Here is a 23,639-nt window from a genome sequence, read left to right on the forward strand (position 1 = left end):
TTTTTGAGAAATTTGTACGAGCAAATTACGGTTTTATTTATAATCAAAATCACGTATTTACTACATTATACAAATTTATAAACTAAGTTTATTAACTAAATATTAAACAATAAATCACTTGACACAACTAGTTGTTCAGTGAGGCAGATATTCTTGAATGGCTTAGGATTCCTGGCTTTCCCTATGACCAAATCTTCATTTTGTGTGTCACGGTTGCATTGAAGCACGGTTTAATTATGATGCGGTACTTGGGCACGGTTTACGAAGGAGAAGTTTCGAAAATAAGCCCGTCTCATCTGCATTGTATACTTGTACGCGGCGGACCACTGAATTTGACAATCGAATACCGGCGAATTATAGAGCTTGATTTTGTGCTTTCAACTAGTAAAAATAACGTCAGATTATAGTAGTTGTCGGATAATCGAGCGGCGGATTACTGAGAGTATACTGTATTGTGAACGTCTAGAATTTATAATTTGTAAGTTCACTAGGTATTATTATATGTAAAATAAATTTGATCAAATGAATATTTTTAAAAGTGTATTTATACACAAGATTCATCAACCCAAACACCTGTTTATGAATTATCTATTAATAAAATTATAATATGATCTCTAAGGTTATCCAACAGATAAAAATATATAAGGCTAAGAATATTTCAATACTTGTTTTGGTATACTTATATTTGAATCAATATGAAAAAATATACAAATAATCACAGGTAAATGGTAAATTTAAAATACATTATTTAGGGCGCAGACACAGGACTACGCACATTGACTGCAATGCCGTGTGTCTGCAGCCTTAGAATAACATTTGTGCTATAATTTTTTGAGCTAACGAGCCAATTTTATTTAGATTCCATTAAAAACTCCTCAATTATAGACACCATGTGCAACCAAGGAATTTCCAGACTCTATAATAAACATCCTACGCAACATAGATATTGATGCAATCTCTTCTCTTCTTGGTTATTCCCTCATGGCTAAGGATCGTGACTACCTTGGAATTTTTTCATCTTTTGAGCGACCAAGAAGTGAAAAATGAGTGTGTTTGTGAAAGTGTTTGTGTTCAATTTATAACGCCTCTGTTTTCAGCCAAATATAACACGTTTGTTTAAGTCAGTGGTTCTTAACCTATTCGAAGTCACGGTGCACTTGATCATAAGAAAAAATTGCGGTGCACCAAAATCACACACTGCACGTTACAAGCTGCGAATACTGACACGAGAACAAAAAATCTCAGCAAAAAGAGAACCGCAAACGTGAGAGTGAGAAGGCGGATGGTCTGGCTGGGTATTCTAGGGTCCGGCAAGTGGCACGTGAGAGGCCATGCAAGACGTGTGTGATCGATTCGGCAAAATCGAAATCACATTAGATCTTTCGTCGGCTTTCATAATCGCGGTGCACTTGCAACAAGTTAGCGGTGCACCGGTTAAGAATTACTGGTTAAAGTTGAAGAAAAAAAATGGGAGAGTGTCGGTAGATCGCCATAAGTTTTGATATTAGATATTAATTAAATCAAACCTACTTGAAGATAGACATGTCTGCTACAGAAGATATACTCAGAAGAACAGGCGAATCGGCATTAACCTCTTTATAAATGATTTAGTAGATATCTAGTATTAGACATCAAACTTAAATGCTGCCATTTATGTTGTATAATAAGTACATAATATAAATCACCCAACCAAACAGAATAAGTATTCAATGTCAGCAGAAAAATTCAAACTACCTATTTAAAAAAAAAAAATTCTAATTGGAAACTTACAAGATATTTACTGAAGTGAAACAATAATTACTTATTGCAAACATATTATTATACTCTTGTAAGTATTACTTCTCAAGGCCTATAGTATAATAATTGATTCTAACGTTTATTTATCTGTACAATAAATATGATGTATATTATGATTAAATTCTATGCAGAATAATATTATATTTATCTGTGTTTTGAAGTGTGAGAAACTTTATCATAAGAAAGTTTGCATATTAACATTTTGTCAAGAGCGTAGATCAATACGCTAATAAAAAACACACCTCTATTTAATTACAAATAATTAATTTGACTAAAGGTCGGCGTACTTATTTAATATTCACCATAACATAGTCGTAGAAAAAAACAAATAAAAAATACTTACTTGAGACCACTCCTTCATGATGAGAAAAAATTAATTCAGTTTGTTTTTAAAAAGTTTTTGACATATTAGTGGACCATTTATTTTTTAAGATAACTTTGCGAAGTTATCTTTTTTAGTTATGTAGCCGCAATTATAAAATTACTCTGAAGCGGCTATGTCAATTACCAATTCGCCGCAGAAAACAGAAATGAAATGACAGTGCCGAAGTTGCTAGAACATAATTAAAAAATATCCTTAACAATCATATTAAATTAATATTAAGTATACATGAGCTAAATTTGCAATGATAGCTCTGGATATCTACCAATAAATTTAAAATATAGAAAATAAAAAATCGCAATCATTATACTAACTACAGATTATCTACTACACCATGGTTTCCCAAACTATGGGTCGCGACCCACCAGTGGGTCGCGAACGAATATTGAGTGGTCCCTCGCCACTGTATACATGAATTTAAAAAAAAATAGGAAGTGATAAATTTAATATTTCATTCGGCTATTTATAATTCCTAAAAATTGAAATAAACTTAAGTTACGGAATATATTGTGATAAAATAATAATAATTTGAATTGCCAATGCACTACAGATGGTTACATATAGAAGTTCGCTGGTTATCCAGGGGAAAAGTACTGACACGATTAGTGGAATTGCGTAATGAAGTTACAATTTACTTGAAAGCAAAAACTGAATATATTAAACATCTAGGTACTGGACGAAGAATTCATTCTCAAGCTCACTTATTTGGCGGATATTTTTTTGAAATTAAACGAACTTAATTTGTATTTGCAAGGATCAAACGGATCAGACATTTTTGCAGTTCACGATAAAATTCGAGCGTTCATGAAAAAGCTTATGTTGTGGAAAAGTTGTATTGAGAATGGCAAGTATGATTGTCTTGAAACACTTGAAACTTTTATTATTGAAAATCAAGTGCAGCCTAAGATGAACGTACTGTCTGAAATTTCCAGTCATTTATCACTGTTAATAAATAACTTTGACGACTATTTTGGGGAAGAGATGAAAAAGTTTGATTCGTTGCGTTGGATTTGTAACCCATTTCAAGACGACTTACCAACTAGTATGTTAACAAAGGCAAGTGAAGAACTCGTTGATTTATCAGAAGATACGTCACTGAAAAATAGTTTCAATCGTAAACAGTTAACGAAATTCTGGCTCTCAGTTGCTGATAATTATCCTTGCTTATTCGATGAAGCTATGAAAATCTTCCTCCTCTTTACTACCTCATATCTATGTAAGGTCGGATTTTCGGCTATGGTTAACATTAAAACTAAATACCGAAATAAATAATTGGACATATCAAACTCACTGCGATTAAAAGTAACTAAAGTTGAAGTTTATGCTAAAACTGTAATGAAGGAAAATAAGAAACAAATACATCCTTCCCATTGAAATAACTTTGTAAAAAAACCTTGCAGATGTAGGTATTTAAGTAATGATTTTTTTATTTATTTAAGCTGTGTTTCTTATTTCAACAGTCTTTTATTCATATTGCTAACACTTATAAAAAATATTTTTTTATTTCAATTAGAACAAATAAGACAGCATTAAGTAGTTCCACGACTCGCCACTAGAGAATCTGAGCATTACCAATATTTATGCCCTCTTTTCTTTAAGACTGCTAAGAGGTGGGTCCCAAGATTGGACATTTTCGTTAGATGGGTCGGAGCGCAGTCAACTTTGGGAACCACTGTACTACACAGTATATTGAATTGATTTCTCGCGTTCAGACAGTACATATAGCAATATTCAAACACTCTGATTCTCAACTGTCGCTATCCTTTTTATTGATAGCTACATTTCAATTTTATTTTAAAAATATATAAGGGTACCTATACTGACAGAACGCATTATTTCAGTTTTTGCTGTTTTTCTGTTTTAAATGCCAAAATGTATACAATTTTACGCTCTACGTCCTGGTAAAACGCACAAAGGCTAAGAGCGGCATGCACAATCGATTTCGATCCTAAAGATAAGTCGCCTGATAAGTACATACATTAACTTCAGCAAAATTACTATTTTTTGTCAATTTTATACCATTCTACACTGAAATATTTCCATTGAACTCAGCAGACTAACTCATAACTACTATTATACATTTGTTTCATGCATTTCAGAGTGTAAGTTGTATCAATATTCACAATTTTGCATACCTCCTAATCCCTACCTATAGAATTATATTATGTACCACCAGTAGCGCACCCAGGGGGGGGGGCCAGGGGGCCTTGGCCCCCCCCAAAATATGAAAATCATCAGAATGATTTTACATATTGAAATCGAAAGCCAATAAACTATACCTTGGGCTTAGACAAACAACACGGCAAAAAATGATTTGTAATTCTCCAGTACCCTTTTTAGTAATATTTCTTAGATTTTAATTTCTAATACAAAAATTTCGAAACACTAATGTCAGGTTTTTTTAGAAACCCGTTCCCTAATGAAATTCTCGGTGTCCACCCGAATTCCGGAGTGGTATAGGTCATGGCTGGGGAGGGTTGACAGGTCTAGCCTGGGGGCCCGGGCTGTGGGGGGCCCAGCGTGTCGGGTTGACCAGATAAGTGAGATAAACACATATCATAAATTAGCTTTAATAGTAAAAAAAGTCGCCTGCGGCGCTATTATACTTCATGACTATGAACATTTTAATTTATATAAATGTCCAATATATTTTCTGATTATTATGTGTTGACAGCTCCATTATTAAAGTATATGACGTACTGAAAATCGCCAATAATTCACTGTATAAGTACCCTCAATTTGAACTAAAACACAATTTGAAAAACGTTAATGTAGTGTTTCACACTGCCTTTAATCTAAGCGGTGGATAGGGGGCCCGTCAAATACCCTAGCCCAGTGGTCGGCAAACTCATTAGTCAATAGAGCCAAATATCAACAGTACAACGATTGAGATTTCTTTTGAGAGCCAAATTTCTTAAACTTAAATTATATACGTAGATAGTTTAGTTAAAGTCCTAATTAAATTATAGGTAGGTACACTGAATAAAACTGAATATCATACGTAATAATGATCTTATTTATTAATAAAAATTAAATTGTAAGTAAGGTATCCATACAATTGAATCATGACAATGACTGACAATTTCAATGTGAATAATGGCCTTGCATCTCCTTGTAAAGTTTGGGTAAGTCAGGTTCGTATGTTGTTGATTTAATTTTAAGCACGATTCCAGGTTCTCATCAATAAATCGATTTCTCAATTTACTCTTGATTTCCTCTCTTGGAAATCTTTTTACTAACCACAAAACTTGCAATATTAACATTGTTGAAAGATTTTATTCAGTACCTAATTAAATACAGAACTTTATTTTTCTTGACTCTTCTCCTCAGCTGCTTTCTTCCTTGCATCATCGACAGAATATTTAGCGCAAAATTACTAGTTTTTAGTTGTAGTATCTCTCTAAATTTGAATGCGTCAATTTTTCCCGACACATAAATACAGGTCGGGAAGCCATTTAAGTTTTGAATAAATGCGAAGTCTCGGTCTACTCAATATTACATTTACGGTTATCCTCTTCCATTTTCTTTGCTTCTTCTTTGTAGTCATGTCAAATATGACAGAGAGCATCTGTGGCAGAGCCGCACTCAAAGGGCCAAAGAGCCGCAGTTTGCCGACCACTGCCCTAGCCTGAGGGCCCGTTTCAGGATGTGGGGGCCATGGTGTAGGTATACCGAGTGCAATAGACAAAAGACCGATAAACGAGATATAAGGCTGTGTTGTATTGAGTAGGTTGTGTATAATTTAAAGGCAATAATACTTTTTTTGTCCATTTTCAATTAATATGTTGGATATACTGGTGAATACTAAAGATAGATTAGATAAACTTAACCAAAGTGGAATTTATCTATTAAGTTGTGACTCTTGTGATGCCAAATATGTTGGACAAACGGGACGATCCTTTAATACTAGGATCAAAGAACATTTAGCCTGTGCCAAAAATGGTAATGAATCTTCAGCTTTTGGAAATCATTTAAGTTTAAATAATCACTCTTTTAATATCAGTAAAAAATTTAAAATCCTGCATTTGAATGAGAAATCTATAAAATTGGATAAACAGGAAATCCTAGAAATTAATAGGTATAAATTTTTGCCAAATTCTAATTTGTTAAATGATCAATTATATTTTGTGTCTTCTCCATTATTGTACCCTATTTAATATTTGGGATTGTCATAACATAACTTTATAATATATTGTACATTATTTATTATTTTTATTGAATTGTGACTCATATTTTGGTTGTATTTGTTTTTTATTTCATCTCACTTCAATTGATAATTTTATTTTATTTTTTATAAAAAAAAAAAAAAAAATGTTAATTTTGACTAATTAGAATTATTTGTTGATATTAATGTTATTGTAAGTGTAGATTGTTTCATATTTTGTGGTTTGCTAATATTTTAAATAATTTGTTTAATGCCCCTGACGTAGTATGAAATATTAATGTCCAACCTCATTAGTTTTAAATTAGTCTGTTATTGGGAAGGTATTATTGGACGGATAATTATTATGTACCTATTGTTATATTATTTCTATCGCTTTGAATTTTGTTTGATAAATATTATTTTAAAATAAAAAAAAATGGTACTGTTCGGTTATACCGGAGGCAGCGGAAAACGCATTTTGAAAATAGTCGATAAACTGGATTATTTGTTAGTTTGGGTTAGTTTAGGTTCGGTTAGGTTGGGTTAGGTTAGGTTAGGTTAGGTTTGGTTAGGTTAACCTAACAAATAATCCAGTTTATCGGCTATTTTCAAAATGCGTTTTCCGCTGCCTCCGGTATAACCGAATAGTACCAAAAAAATGTATTCAGTTGAAAATGTCCCACTGAGGCGGACGAAACCGGTCCTAATATATTAATTAAAAGTGGAATAAGTAGGTACTATAAAAAATTGCGTTTTATTAAATAAAAACAACAATAATATGTTGGAACCTAAATATTAAAATACCAAAAATCTGCAACATTCTGCGAAAAGAACGACTACACCCACTACGGTGGTGGTGTAAATCAAAAGAACATTTTTTTCGGTGGAATTCGGAATAAATATTGTATTGTTGTTTTAATTTAATAAAACGTAATTTTTTTTTAGTACTTATTCCACTTTTATTAAATAGATTAGGACCGGTTTCGTCCGCCTCAGAGGAACATTTTCAACTAGTTGAAAATGTCCCTATGTATATCGCCATGTATTGTGAAAATATGTAAAAATATTTATATGAAGAAGAAAAAGAGCCTATGGGACTAATTTACATTCTCCTTCTTGGGCCCCCCCCAATAATAATTCCTGGGTGCGCCACTGTGTACCACTATCATTATTGCGTCGGCTTAATTCTAACATATCGTAAGTCAGTTTAACCTAAGAGCGGCATGCACAATCTAAGATTTCGATCCTAAGGATAAGTCGCCGAAAAGCATGACTTAACTATAGACAATCCTGAGTATAGAGTTAAGGAATCCTTAAGCATAGACTACTTGTTATGAACACGCCCCCTTTTGTATTGCCATTTACCACTGACAGCTGCTGTCAAAGTAAATTCACATGTCTATAAAACAGTCCATACACTCAAATTCATTTAACAATGTATCTCAATATGGATATTGATAGTGTTAATTCGTTTGGTATGTACTTGCAGAATATTATTTTACTTTTATACGCCAGTATGATAGAATGACACTTGACGCTAGTGTTAGCACGTTAAAAAATATCTTGCGGTGCCTGTGGAATCACGTATAATGACTTATGACGGAAACATAAGCGTATTATAATTAAATATTAATATGTATTTATAGTTATTGCATTTATAAAATGTAGTTTTCATATTTTTGTCATTGTTTAACAATTATAAAATAATTTACCTAAACTATAGGATAGAGAATTTTTATATTATGGTATTATTTTCAATAGAAAAACAGAACGAAGCTATTGCAGATCTGGTGGACCATATACAACTAGATCATAACTATGAGCGCGATGCTCAATCGTCATAACTAAAATTTATTTACAACGAAACACTATCCAGAAAGCCTTTCATAGTTATGATCGAGTTGTCTATGGTCCACCAGATCTGCAATAGCTTCGTTCTGTTTTTCTAATTAAAATAATACCATATATAAAAATTCTCTTTTTCATAATTTTGATAAATTATTTTGTAATTGTTAAACGATGACAAAAATATGAAAAATTTACAAAATAAATTCAATAACTATAAATACACAGTTAATATTTAATTAAAATGATTAAATGTCTCCGCAATTAGTGAATAATATAATTTATTTTTTAACCCATGTTTTTCCCGATACGGTAACACTTGCCGTTGAAATGTCATATGGAGTCATTTACAATTATTACAAATATGCCATGATGTGAATAATTATATAGAATGATTAAAACTAATATTACCATGTAGGTGTATAGGTAACTAAGTACTTATATATGTCAACTACATATCTATTGGTTTAATATTACATAAATATCTAAATCAGAATAAGAAAAGTTAATTCATAATTCATTGACACTGACGTTTCAATTCGATAATCGGTTTTACTAAATTAAGACATGTACAGAATCAACGAAAGTAAAGGAAAATATGTCGTATTAAATGTCACGGATATTTTTTAATAGTTGTTCAACAGTTTTAATTTGCAATAGGTAATTAAAATATCGTATATCTACCATCGTACCTAGGGACCCAATCTTTTTCAATGGCTTTTTTGTCGACATGTTATGAAATTTTACCTACTCATAACATTATAATAATAATATATACTACCTAACTAATATTGAGTAATGAATGAGTTAAGGACTGTTGACAATTATTCACGTTATAATATTATCGTAAGTATTGTGTTTCAATCGAAAACAAAAGATCTCTATTTTCGAGATTGTCCATTATCGGCATTTTGCGCGAATTCTACCATGCGTAGGTACATCATTGTTCGCAATAAATGCAAACTGTGTACATGCATATCCTGCATGTAGGTACATGCCAAACGAATTAACACTATCAATATCCATATTGAGATCAATTGTTAAATGAATGTGAATGTGTATGGGCTGTTTTATAGACACGTAAATTTATTTTGACAGCCGCTGTCAGTGGTAAATGGTAATCATAGATAATGGTAATACAGAAGGGGACGAGTTCATAACAAAAGTAGTCTATGGTTAAGGATTCCTTAAGAAATGCTTCAAATACACTCTATGACGATCGGTCATATATATGTCGAAAAACCCGTTTCTTATGTTGGCGTCCTGTGTCACAGGGTGTCACAGAGTGTAAATAGGATGTCTTAGGCCATCCTCCCACGGCGCAACTTATGTCCGTCGGAACTGAAACTAAAATTCCAGCCAGTATCTAGCTAATGTATTTCAATGGCGGCTCGCTGACGGCGAGACTGGAATCTCTCAGCTTCAAAACGGTCGCGATGAGATGCTTCATGCTAGTCGCGCGGTCTCTGATGTTTCCAGTCACCGTAAAACAGTGGTACCAACATCATTAGATTTCGGTGAAAAATCATATTTTCTTACCAAAATTGGTTAAATATTAATTGGAAAATCAAAATAACCGTATGTAAACGCTGCAGCGCGCGTGTTGTCAGTTTTTGTACAACACGGTTGATAGTTGAGTTTGACAGTTTGAGGTTATGTGATTATTATTTCAACTGGGTTTCAGTAGCGCCGTGTGCGAAGCATCACATTGGTCAGTTTATGAGTTCCTTCACAAACTAGTTCCATCAGATTTCAGTTGCGCCGTGGGAGGATGGCCATAGCTGTCATACAATATATATGTATAATATGTCGGAATGGCATAGATTTGATCATAGACACTAAAACGCTCTTAGCATATATGTGCCCGATCGTCATATAGTCTATTTGAACCAAAACGGGTTTTTCGATATATATATGACCGATCGTCGAGTGTATTTGAAACATTACTCTATAATCTATAGTTACCAGATGGATTTCGGCTATTTACCAATTTTACTGTAACTACGAATTGAGCATTACGCTCATAAGATATAATGGTGAGAAAATAGAAACATTATTAAATCATATTGTTATTTTTTTATTCTGATAGAAAGCATGATAATGACGAAATGCGTTCTGCGTATACAAAATACAGGACTTATAACGTTGTAGGTATATTGTGTTTGCCATAAAGGTTAGTTTTTATAATGTAAAAAAAAAATCATAAAAAAATCTACGTGGGAGAACGCTTTGAAAAAAAAAGTCCTTTTTGCGATTATCTCAGAACTTGTTTTAATGAGTTAATGCTTTCTGTCAGTATACCCTCGATTTTGGGTGTGCGATCAATCCATTATTCAAAAAAATCGTAATATCATAGACAATATCAAGACGTTAGTAAAGTTGTATAGTATATTAGTCTATGGTCGTTGGTATATTAGCAACATTGTGCAAACTGCAAATCCGAACACAGCGATCAGCTGTCACAGTACAAATTCAGACGCAATTTATTGGATTTTCAAAATATTAATGCCCTAATATAACCTTACAAAACGGCATTATTTGTTCTCAGCCATTATAAAGTCTAAATCATATGTTTTCCGATCTCAATTATTAGTGAACATTTACTCGGTCGCTTGTTTGTTGTGTACCTGTCGACTGACACCAATACCTATATTTTTGCTTATGGTGACATTTTTGACTCGTCGGCCGGTAAAAACAAGCCACCTTCGGGCGAACGAAATTAGTTCAGCGTTGTATTTTAAGTGAAAAGACTTGAATTATTGAAAGCAAATGTCTTCCTGGATCGGTTGCGGTGTTTCCGTGAATTGCGGCGAGCCGTTGGGATGCTACCAAGGTACGATTGTCGAAGCAGACGGAGCGACAATTACATTGGTAAAAGCTTTCAGAAATGGCTTTCCATATCCCAAACCTCAAGTAACGCTCAAGTAAGTAACTCATTTATTTATTATACTTTAAAATAAGCCTATTGAACACCCTATCTTTGAAAATGCTCTACATTTTTAGCCGATATTATTTACAACATTTTCAACAACACGGCAATATGTTTACCAACATACGAACTTTATATTTTTTCAAACACATCAAAACATCTGTGTGACATTTTAAAAATTTGAATTCATTTTTATTAAAAGTCACCTTCACTTATGTTAGGTACATTGTATCAAAGTTTGTGCTGTTTTATGTTAACTTATAATCAATTAACACCAGCTTAATTGTAAATAATCAAAGTTTAATGACTTCTTGATTACTACCTAAGTACTTAATTACTTTTGAAACTACTTTTACATACAATTATCTCAAAATGTTACATTCACATGGCATTTTCTGGTAAATTCTAGAAAATGAAATGCTATCTATATTCATCATCATCAGCCAGGGTTGATCCGATTGAATTTAGGCCTACCCTCAGCTCCTTCCACTCTTCCAGATCCCTAGTTCCTCTCGGTAATAGTGCCATAGATGACCGCATAATTTTTTTATAATTTTCTTTGGTTCTTGTCAGTTTTCGGGATGGGAGCGGCAAATAAATGTTGAAAATAGCCAATATACTGGATTATTTGTTAAGTTAGCTTAGATTAGGTTTTTATTATTGATTTTTTCAAAAACGGCCATGAAAATTAGCGCAGTTCCCGCCTGGTTTCCCGTAAACTGACTTTACCCTTTCTTTTTGGACCAAACCTAACCTAACCTAATCTACCCCAACCTAATCCAACCTTAGTGTGTGATAATGATGTATGAAAATATCAAATTTTAAATTAACAATTAATTATTGGATTGAAAAGCATCTGCGCCGGCAGAAGAAGGTATTTAATATAATTATCTACATGGGATTGTCCACCAAAAAAAAATGATAAATGGTTATGCAGTCAACTGTGGCACTATAACCTTCTTTTCTGCCACGTACATCCACCGAACTTTATGATTTTGTCTAGCGGGTTCTAGGGCGTCCCTGTAGGCGTTTAGTGCCCCTTGGGTACTACTGGATGATGGAATTTGTCCAGCGGTTGTGCAGTCGCCGAGCGACATGTCCAGTCCATACCCATTTCATCTGCTTAGCGACCTCTATCACGCATACTCAGATATTGCGAAATACGTTTGACTGGCAACACACACCTACGTAGGCACTTCCATTGTGCTGAATATTAAAAAATTATATTGTATTAACACATCTGCATTATTTGCATTAAAATTGTCATTTATTTTGTATTTGTTCGGAGAATAAGCAACAAGTACTAAGTAATGGTGTGAAAAATGTTTAGTCAATGATTTAAGTTTTGTACTATTCCATTGGAGTTATTTTTTGCGACCCAGGTTTTGCCTTTCGGTATCATCAGACTCTATGCGCACACACTAAAAGTAAATGCACGCTGACAATGAATATAAGTAATTAGATAACAGGAGGTCTCTGTAGTCGCATATAGAAGACTTCTCAATGACGTACCTGTCATGGCGGCAATGCGCGCACGGCAAGCGTGTTTGAATAATGTATCGGCTCTATTTTTGGGCGAGACTCCTTTTCTCCTTCGCAATAAACCAAAAGTTTACTAATAACAATTCTAACATCACTCCTGATCGTTTTAGAAATATTTTTATTATAAAAACCTTCAAATTACATAAATTGATAGATCTGTACACAACTGGAGCGTAAAATGATGTGATAAATTTGGAGGCGTTCCTCATTTAAAAACGGAAGTTTGATTAGCTGCACTGGAGGGGATTGTTAGTTCACAGTTTTAACAAGTGCACAAGAATTTCTTGTTCGACAATAGGTAAAAATTTTATTACCTACCTACTAAGTAAAAGACCCGTTACTGTGTAAGTAACATTAGTGTTTGTAGCCACCGATATTTGGGTTTCCCAATACTTCTCTGACCAGAGTGTTTCGCCTCGAGAGCACGGTTGGCTGATCGGTCTGGATCATTTCACTTCATTCCACCTCTGCCAATTGTTACCTGGACAATATTGGCTTCCTCGAATTCGTCATTTATTTTGTGGTTTTCGTGTACTTATGCATCAGTGCAGTGATATCCTACACCTGGACAATATTGGCTTCATCAAATTTGTCTTTTATTTTGTGGTTGTCGTGTACTTATGCATCAGAGCGGTTATATCCTACTCTCTCTTACTGTTAGACTGATGGAATATGGTCTTGGCATTTTTCATTCTAACATAGGCAGACGGTTTCAATTGTTCAGTAATTTTTTTCTTACATCTGATGCGATCAATATTGCTCAATATTGTGCAATGTTAAAGATTGCGCAACCGTGCAGATTGTTTGCATTCATATTGAAGGTTTGTGCAATATATATTTCATATTGTATTCAACACAGTCCACTTTACTAATTATATTGCGCAACCTGTTGAATATTAGTTGAAGATTGGAATTTGGCCGCATATCATTAACATATTTTCAATTAAAAACTAAATTAATTATTGCACAATCTTAAAGTTATTGCATTGTCTAAAGATTAATAATATTTCATAAAAGAAAATTAGAAAATTTAAATGTGTTTTTAATGTGTAATAATGTAAAACATCGAAAACTCTGACTTTTTAGCTACTCTATGGGCCGTATGTATGAGATTCCCAAATTCTTTATAAGCTATTTAACCGATTTTCCATCGAATAGCTAATAACACTCTTTGTGACGTAAGCGATCTGACGTCACGCGCCATTAAAAATGGCTGCCTCAGCTAGCTGTCACTTTCAAATGTCATTTTAATTTTGCATTCATTGCAAAAAACATTTGGTTGAGGCCCTTATTCGTTTTGTAGATTCTGTAAAACATTTGCGAACTTTAAAAACAGTTCCTAGTCGTGCTGTTTACAAAATATGTATAATTTTGATCCCTAGTCTATAATCTAGATAGTAGGTAACTGATAAAATGCCTCGCTTATTTCGCCTATTTCGCTTGCAATATTTCTCATGGAGACATAAGATGGACTTACGTAAGATTACGATAAAATATCTCCGCTAAACCACCGCAAAAATATGTATCTACTGCTGTATCTGGCATTAAAATATACAATTGTAAGCATTCTGCGTTCTTCAAAATATTACGGTACCACCTACCTACCTAGTTACTTATTGTAAGATAACTGTAATAAACAAGGCACAACTCTCAAATACACTGGAAACATCAATAGTATCATACGGTGATTGGTATAAATGATAATATTATACAGAGATCATTACATATTATTGTCTTAAATCATTTGCATTTTCTGTCATTTATTCTTATTCTCTTTTGAGATCTCAATAATTGAAGTGAAGTTAGTCATAATAATATTCAGTATTGCCACCAAATGTATTCAGTGTTGCCACCAAATGGAAAAGTTTACTGGCAATACAACCTTTCGTACAGTAGAATAATTATAAAATACATGTGATAAAATAGCTGATAAATTATTTAAATTTCATAATAATTATTCATGTATAATTATCAAATTTATATGGTACCGTTCGCACACTTTCAGACACATTTACAATTTCAAAATTTTGAATTATTTATCGGGGAATGAAATTTTATAATACGAACACCATGACACATGATATGTCACATTCGTGACGTCACTTAACAGCTAATTACGTTTTTACTCATGCATACAACCGTGCAGTATATAGCCTATAAGGTTTTTGGGAATCTCATGCATACGACAGTAAGTTAGTTATGTTGTTTACTCTATTTCTTCACGCATTTCATTAATCGTTTCCGGTGCCAAGTACGCAATCGTCCAGTTGTCATGGAATCCAGATTGCGGCATCAAATCATCTAGATCCAAGCGGGATTGAATATGGTAGTCAGAAATGTCATTTGCCGCATTTCATTAGACCCATATCCGCTCAAAGCAATAATATTGTTTGTAAAATAAATTAGTTATATAAAACTATATCTAATTTGTGTTTCTGTTTGTTTTTTTAATCTTATTCAGAGCGTCAGACATTAAAGACATCCAGATAATTGATGCAAAAACCATCAGTGCTCCAAATGAGAAGAAGCCACATAGCACAGTGGATAAGGTGACAAAGAAGTTACATAAAGTGTCCGTGACAGAGTGCCCCCCGTCCATGGATGGAAACCCCGGCACGAGTCAGAGCCTGCCGAGCGGCAGTAGTACCAATCACATGGCTTACCCTGGCAAATACTCTAATTATAACGGTAACCAATACAATAATGGCCAGCACAGTCAGAAGTCCAATAACAATGGCTACAATATGAATGGTTTTCAAGCCGCCACGCAGGGAGTCAATAGTTCTAAGAGTAAACCAATCGATATACAAGGAAAACAGAACAAACAGAATGGCGGAGGTTTGTATGCCATTTTGGTTTATTTCTTTATATACCATTACTTATATTTGTCTTTATTTAAATTCTTACCAAGTTGAATTTCAACTATCCTTCCATCTTTTAGGAGGTGTGCCGGGGGGCATCATGATGTGTGAAATCCTAGTTTTTGTCCATCGTTCCCCACCTGACCACATCCTCAACATCGCTAATTTATTGAATCCATTCATTTCTTTTATTAATCTCCGAGGGTTTCGTTTGTAATGCAACATCGTGTCCTCAACTCTCAAATTGTGTCTGATATTATAACCCATAATAGAGTAGCGACAGAGTATTTACCTCTGAAGCCATGGTTTTCGGGTTTGAGTCTCGCATATTGCTAAATTCATGTACTTATTGTTTTTCAATCTATATTTCATTCAAAGCAAGGACCCAATGGGTTGGGTGAATGGCTGCCATTTCTCAAAAAACAAAATGTCATGTATAATATAACCTCAACATTCTAGAATGGCATACATAATAGCAAACCATATGTACTCTCAGGAGAAGGAAGCATCTCAATTTTTTTATTGATCCAATTAGTTTCAATTTTTATTGTGCACTTTTCATACTTTTACAATTGTAATATAATATTATGGCAATTTAAAAATATTTGATGACATTAAAACATAATCTATGCATAAGGATTGTAATTAGGTAGTTTTACACAACGTTGACATTCTATGCATTAGGCCCTTCATCTGTAAATGCATAATACGGTCCTATCAAAAAGTTTACCTGAATAGTTATTGGGCCGAGTCATATTTGTTTCTAAAATTTGTGATATTTTTAGGTTCAACCAACACAGGCGGGACTCCGAATAAAAAAGACAACCAGAGGCGTCGTAATGAAGTGTGCTTCGGGACACCTTCCGACGACCCGACCTTCACGCAAGACTTTGACTTTGAAAAAAATTTAGCTTTGTTCAATAAACAGGCGTTATGGGAAGAGTTGAAACAGGCGCAGAAACCAGACGTTGTAAGTACATTGATTATGCCAAAGTTATATAAATAATTTTCGTATCAATTTCAAGTTACATCTCTTTCGGTGAGCTGTGTCAAGTATTCTTTGTAAAATCATTGTATGGTTCAGTAGTTACCAGAACAGTACCACAGACGGAGTAGAGTAGTATTTCCAAAAATTCGCATGATGTGTACCCTCAATTATTTGAAGCTGTTGACACTCTCGATGCTTTGCCCCTCGCTAATCAGAGGGAAATCTGGATCGGGATTCCGGGATAATTAACTGTCTCAATACGATATAGCATATTTATGACCCTTTTTACTGATTTTTGAGTTAAGTGATATGTTTGGTCAAAACTCGGCTCACTAAAAATGCTTCAAATGAAATAATAAATCTATAATCAATTGTGTTGTTTCATAGGTAAGGCAGACAGATCATCTGAGACGTAATAATTTGGCGCCGCAGAATTTCAAACACGACGAGAACGTGTTGGGATCACAACCCGCTATGTACAGAGCCATCACAGTCCCCGATGATGGGCGCGGAGCTTTAGAATATGTCACAGGTAAACAGTTTAATCTTATTGCCTTTCAGGTATCAAACTTTACAGGACTGTTTAATGCTGTCATTTTCATTCCTCAGCCAAGTATGTGCGCCTCCATAAAGTGGAGGATATGTAAGCATTTATTTTAACATTTATCTGTTGTCCATTTGCTCATCCCAATGAGTTTATGCTTTCGATCCAATGAAAAACAAAATGTGAATTTGATGCAGCTGCGTGAATCCACCTGGCCGATACACTGGGGTGTTGGCCATACTTGACGCCAAATCATCATGGTAACCTATCACTATCTTAACCAGTTAATCCACTGCTCGATGAAGACCTTTCCTTGCTGTCTTCAATTTTAATGTCTTGACTCATCTATTTCTTTTTAAATTTTTGTGCGCTATACCCAACATGCATCCTCGATATAGAGTTGTGTTCCATGTTTCTCACCCATACATTTGCATTGGTTAAAATCGTTTTAGTAAGAGGTCACTCTTAATCATCGGGCATCAAAACATAATATCATCCGAGCTTTGATTTCTGGACAATTTCATCAGGTATTCCTCACATCCATATACAGTTTCTCTAATAATTATATGACGTATAATGACCTTTGTTTTGAAGACATTTATCTTCAAACTCACTTTGAGGCTCGCTTCTTCAAGTTCTCATTTTCCTGCCAGGTCACCTGGATTTTTTGAATGTCATCTGCAAAACGTAGGTGCCTCATGATAACCAATGTTATAACAGATATCAATTTTATATTAAAAAAAACACAAAGTTACGTGGTTGTGAAAGAATTAGCCAAGATTAAAATTTAAACAATGTCAATTTTTGTTTGAATAGATGACGGTTTAGTGGTCCCATCCCTGACAACAGAGTTCCGGCTTAGATTACTGACAGCGTGCGGCAAGGCGGGGCTCGGGGGAGCTGAGCTGCTCGGTAGGGGTGGCGCCGAAGTGGCTCTCCAATTGCTGGGAGGCACGCGAAGGCTTCATCCCAGAAATACTCACCAAGTTCCTACTGTGGCCTTCCTGATCGGGCCGCACAGGTTGAAACATATTTTTTTTTCTGTACTTGGTTATTACGATCACGGATGTAACGAGGAAACATTCGTTGACATTTTAGTTAATGATTTTCTCCATACATTATTCTCTTTTATAACGAGCTACTTATCGGATATACCAAGCTAAAATATCGTCAAAAATTTTCTATTTCTAAAACTATCGTGTCAATCGTTTAAAAACATTTCAGCCCTAAGCAATAAAATCCGACCGGTCAGGATGCCGCCGGGATCGGATTACGTTTATGACACCAGTTAAGTGTCTAAATATCTACCTAATTGGTGTTTTCGCCGACAATATTGAAAAAGTTTCCACACATATGGTTGAAATTACATGTAAAAATTCCAAGGTTTGTGAAATCAATATTTACCTACCAGTGTTACAGTGCTACAGTGTTACCAACATCATTTTACTCCCTACTTCAATTATAGTTTGTCAATTTATGGCTACGACCGTATGTTGTAGCTTAACCACTGGGGAATGCCAAAAGAAATGGCGTATTTCAAAAAATCACTACCTTATTCTTAGGTCAATAATTATTATAAAGCAATCATTATTCGTAGGATGTTTATCACACTTGAATGGTCAAAGACATAGCTTATAATGAGTATCTTTAGAATTATCTTCAAATGTGTTAATCTTGCCCATTTTTTGAATAATAAAATGCCTAATTCTTGTCAAATTTGGGATCACAGAGATTATCAATATAATTTTTTATCGTAAATATTTTACTATAATTATCTTGTCATAAATTATACTAATGGTTTTATAAATGCGTTTAAAAATTAATAAAAGTAAAAAATCTTAACACCACTGCACAGTTATGTACCGAAATATGACTATATTCTAAAACATTAGAGCGAGAGGTTTAAAAGAATACCATTTTATGTAATAAAAATACTTTATGCAGTCATCAAATGTTTAAAATAAATATAAAGCAGTGGCGAAGGGTGGAGGTAGGCTGTTAAGATCCGTCATAAACAGTGCACATTAAACTTTTTCAGACATACATATTTGTTTTCATTGAAATAAGACTACATTTTACAGATAGTGTTGGTTAGTTTTTAAAATTTAATTAAACCCTGAGAAACCAAGCCATAATAGATAATAGTCAAAAAATACATGTCTATCTATAAAATATCTAACATTATACAATTAAATCATACATAACTTTGAATATGTTGTATATAGAATAATATTTTTTATTTATTATAGTTTGGTTAGGCAGGGCTTAATGAATTTAAAAAAAATAACCAGCAATATGTGTAATATGTATTTTTAATCTAATGAAAACAAATAACTATGAAAGAAAAAGTGTGCAAAATTTTGTCGTATTGCCCAAATTAGACCAAAACTATTATGGTTTCGTTTAGGCAGGGTTTAATTGATTTTTAAAAACTAACTAATACCGTCTGTAAATTGTAGTCTTAGTTCAATAAAAACAAATACATATGACTAAAAAAGTTTAGTGTGAACTATTTATAGCGAATCTTAACAGCCTACCTCCACCCTTCGCCACTGATATAAAGGATAATAAGGCTTCAAAATTATACAAATAGATTATCTACAACATTTAAGGTATGTCCAGGATCATGGTTTGAAAATAGAAAAAAGCTCCATTTTGACCCACGCTGAGCACGTCCGCCCTTAAGCAATCACAGAAACATTTAGGCTTTGAAAACAATCACAGATTGAACTTGACAGTAACCACACTGAAAATTAAACCAGGAGGCTCTGAATTAGAAGTTGGTGCTTTACGTATTGGACTATGGGCAGCTGAAAGTTTTTTTGAGCAAGTCAGAGTTATAATAGTATAACATGAAGTAACGATGTTTATTAACACAGTTGAAGACAGTCTGTGACAGTCGACGTTCTATATCTGATCAATATTTTCTTTTTAAAATTATCAATGGTTTTGTTGACTCGCCAAACCTACTCGAAAGGGTGGGTTTCCATTGTCCATCAAGATTTACACGAAACCAGACTTTGTACCATATCAGTCGTAGCGGTTCTAATTATGCACAAAACTCCTTTATTCGGCGCTCTTGTTTAAATTATAATATGTATTTCTCCACCGTTGACCCTTTTAATAATTCACCTGTTTCATTTAAACATGCTATCTCAAAAATTTTGTATAAATAGATATATAATGTATTTACTTATACATATATATTAATTCTTTTATTTTTTATGTTACATTTTTATTTTTCTTTTTTATCTTCTGTATATTATTTAATTATTCGTTATTCTTCCTCATTTTTCTCATTTTTTCTTAAGTAATCTTCTCATGTAATTTCTTTATATTTATGTTATTTTACTCTCTATCTTGTTAGGCTTAACTATATTATAATGTATATATGGAAACTTTGCTGGTTGCATTAACTTTTTATTATTATATTATAAATTTCTGTAATCAATATGTAACTGTTTGTTTTCCTTAATAAATAAGATAAAAAAAAAAATAAAAAATAATGTAATATTGTTGTCACGATGATTGTATGATAATATAATGCGTTTATTACAGACAAGGCGTAGTGGGAGTGACGTGCGCCCGCCATCTTGCCTCGCAAGGCGTCTCAACAGTTGTCTTAATCGCTGGAGCTGATCTCACCGGAGCACTGAGGCCCCACCTCAACATGTACCAAATGACCGGCAACAAACTGACCACCAATATTCTCGACCTTCCGTCCGTCGACCTGATAATCATAGCGCTCGGTGAAGACAGCGATCAGCCTGGCAAATATCCGCATCTCGCCGAATGGACCAATCAGAGCCGGGCGCCTGTCCTGGCGTTGGATCCCCCCGCTACAGGGACACCTGGAATAATTACCAAGTACTCCTTGGTTCCCATCTTACCACTGTCACATTCATTAGATAACGGAAAGTTGTATCTGTGCAATCTGGCCATACCTAACAAGATATTTAAAGATATCGGGATTGAATACAGTTCTCCGTTCGGCTCTAAGTTTGTGATCGCTCTGCACCCCAACGATTCTTGATGTGTTGCTCAGATTTACAAATCGAAAAGGAAAAACTGTATTAAACGTGCCAGCGAATGATGGAATGACGACGAGATCTCCGCGATTGATTTTTTAGAAAGTGGAATTTTTATCCTTAAATCTAAGCGATAGTAAATTTGACATTATTAACTCATACACTGCGCTGGGCATGTAAACATCCCAACACGAATTGAGTCTATATCGTGATGGGCATTTAAACAATATTCATAACATTTTGCCGCAGTTAATTAATGAATTATTATATAGATGGACACATCTGAATGATTAAAGTCAAAAATCCAAGACGGTGACGATTTGACAACTATAGTGAAGTGACAGGTTGTTTCTTGCCATAGGTTTTGCTTGTCATCTTCATTTTACTTCAGGGTTCAAAACCTAACCCAACCATTTGAGTTAGGTCTTTCCGTAATCAAAATTAATTTTGACAATAATTCGTTGCTTCAGTATTACGAAGTACCATGTTTCTTATGTACTTCTACATAGCAAAGAAAAAATTATGAATATAAATTTTGTGATGTCTTCAGTTTGTATATTAATTGTTATATAATATGGAATAAAATTGTATGCAAAGATGTTGTAGAAATCTTCTTTTATAGAGATGGAACCAAAATATATGAAAGTTACGCTGAAAAAAAGACTCCTTGGTATTTTAAATTTCATGCAAACTCTGAAGACTTAGAAAGACAAAGAAAAACTAACACTTATGACACTCGCTTCAGCCATTGATACCAATACAATAGAAGGCTCCATCTGGCAGAAGGTTTTCTTCAACATCTTTGATTTTATTAAGAATTATACCACTGGTAGCAAGTCCCTAAATCAGCGCTCGCCAGTAACAAAGGTCCCCTGACAAGCGAATTACTTGTACTTGTACTTGAAATGTGTAAATTTAAATTGTGTATGTCTAAGTGCTTGGCCACAGTGGTCAGGCGGGCGCGGCGTGTGCAACTCAAACGTATAACCGTGTGTGATATGCCCAAACAAAAGACACTGTCTACGAACATTTTCACACACGGTTATACGTTTGAGTTGCGCACGCCGCCGCCCGCCCAACCACTGCGTTCTAGCACTAATATTTCAACCGCTGTCCCAGTCAGCAGTATTGCACGACTGGCAGACTTGATAAACGTACCAACAATTGTCCATTCGATCTAGTTCTACAAGAGGACAAGTGGATAATTCTTATATTGTTCCTAGGACTCGTGTGTCTGGGAAAATATTTGTCGAGTACACCAGTTGTGGACATGCCATGCTGTACCTTTACTGCTGCGTAGACCACACTTCCATGGACTGATAATTGTCCTATAGGAGTTAATTAGTTTTCAATATACTTTGGCGTTTATTTCGTAAATTGTACATAAAACATTTCACCGTGGCACAGTTCGCCGTGAGCTTACTTATCGAAAAGAGATGACCGTATGATTAATTCAATTTTCACAGCTGATTTTTGCAAAATTCATAACTTCAAGAATGAAAACCTAAACTAACCTAACCTGACCTATATATATATATATATTATGACAAATAATCCAGAATATCAGCTATTTTCAAAATTTATTTGCTGCTGGCTTCCTGTAAAGTGTAAACCGACAAGAACCGTGTTTTATTTTGACATGAATTTTATGTCAGCACCATATGACCCAAAGAGGTGGACGGTCTTTAAAATACGGTCATGTATTTGCGATACAACATTTCACGGTGAAGTTGTGATACTGCGAACTGCATACGTACAAGTTTCTGGGCACGGTTTATTTCACTCTTGTCCACCAGAGATTTGTTTTAGGCAAATAAATCTAATGTAATCCAATGCAAACCATTACATTGTCAATGGATTTGACCCACCGGGGTCTAACTTCGAGATTGCAAGTTCACATTGTAGTGATGTTTCAAGGGTTGATTGGTCCAAACCAGAGCTGGAAATAGAACCGGAACCGAAACCCTTAGTTATTTTGGAACTGGGAATCCTATATTTCAATGCTTTTATTTTTTATTATTATTATTATTATTATTATTTATTAGTCACTCATGCTTTATTCATAAAAGGTTTGTTAATAATATACCTTTAATCGATTTCGATGTAATGTTTATTAAAGTTTTTTTTACTAGTCTAGTTGAATACCAACAAATTGTGCTGTCCATATATTTCACTTAGTAATGATGTCTTGAAAAATTAGTATATACGCCTACTTTTTAGTTAACTATATTCGATTTTTCTACTAGAACCGAACTCAAAACCGAACCTGTTAAAAATGGAGGGTTCTAACAGCTCTGGTCTAAGCATATTATACTGTATGATACTTGTAATTTTTATACGTCGTATTGATGCAACGAATTATGATGCCGTGCGTTATTTTAGTATGCTGTCAAGATGTTAGTGGAAATTTTTATCTGCGCACAAAAATAAATTTGTGCATATTGACGACTCGGAAGAACGTGTCGAAGACGGGAAAATTTTACGGCAATGCTGATGATGACGACGATTGAATTGAAAAATGTTTCATTTAGTCCACTCTCTATCACTTGATGTCACGTACAAATATTAGCATAAGCCTT

General features: G+C 34.1%; 3 protein-coding genes across 3 annotated transcripts in view; 1 reads left to right on the forward strand and 2 right to left on the reverse strand.

Annotated features, from left to right (window-relative positions):
* Window positions 1-2,333, reverse strand: part of LOC147074244 (endoplasmic reticulum metallopeptidase 1-like) — a 28,644-nt gene extending 26,311 nt beyond the window's left edge. Inside the window, exon 1 of the mRNA XM_085943837.1 lies at window positions 2,141-2,333. Within this exon, the coding sequence (XP_085799963.1) occupies window positions 2,141-2,158 (18 nt within the window). The 5' untranslated portion in view covers window positions 2,159-2,333. The remainder of the gene's footprint in view (window positions 1-2,140) is intronic.
* The window catches only part of LOC147074236 (uncharacterized), a 626,724-nt gene that overhangs the window by 288,680 nt on the left and 314,405 nt on the right, over window positions 1-23,639 (reverse strand). The gene's annotated exons all lie outside the window — the stretch shown is intronic.
* Edc3 (Enhancer of mRNA-decapping protein 3) lies at window positions 10,614-22,608 on the forward strand. The gene is made up of 6 exons (XM_085944048.1): window positions 10,614-11,092; window positions 15,101-15,477; window positions 16,286-16,470; window positions 16,876-17,020; window positions 17,849-18,053; window positions 20,591-22,608. Exons 1-6 carry the CDS (start codon window positions 10,938-10,940, stop codon window positions 21,063-21,065), a joined length of 1,542 nt encoding a protein of 513 aa, XP_085800174.1. The 5' UTR covers window positions 10,614-10,937; the 3' UTR covers window positions 21,066-22,608.

This window comes from Rhyacophila brunnea, unplaced genomic scaffold (assembly GCF_057557595.1).
Source record: "Rhyacophila brunnea isolate RB1 unplaced genomic scaffold, BYU_Rbru_1.0 scaffold_16, whole genome shotgun sequence".
NCBI lineage: Eukaryota > Metazoa > Arthropoda > Insecta > Trichoptera > Rhyacophilidae > Rhyacophila > Rhyacophila brunnea.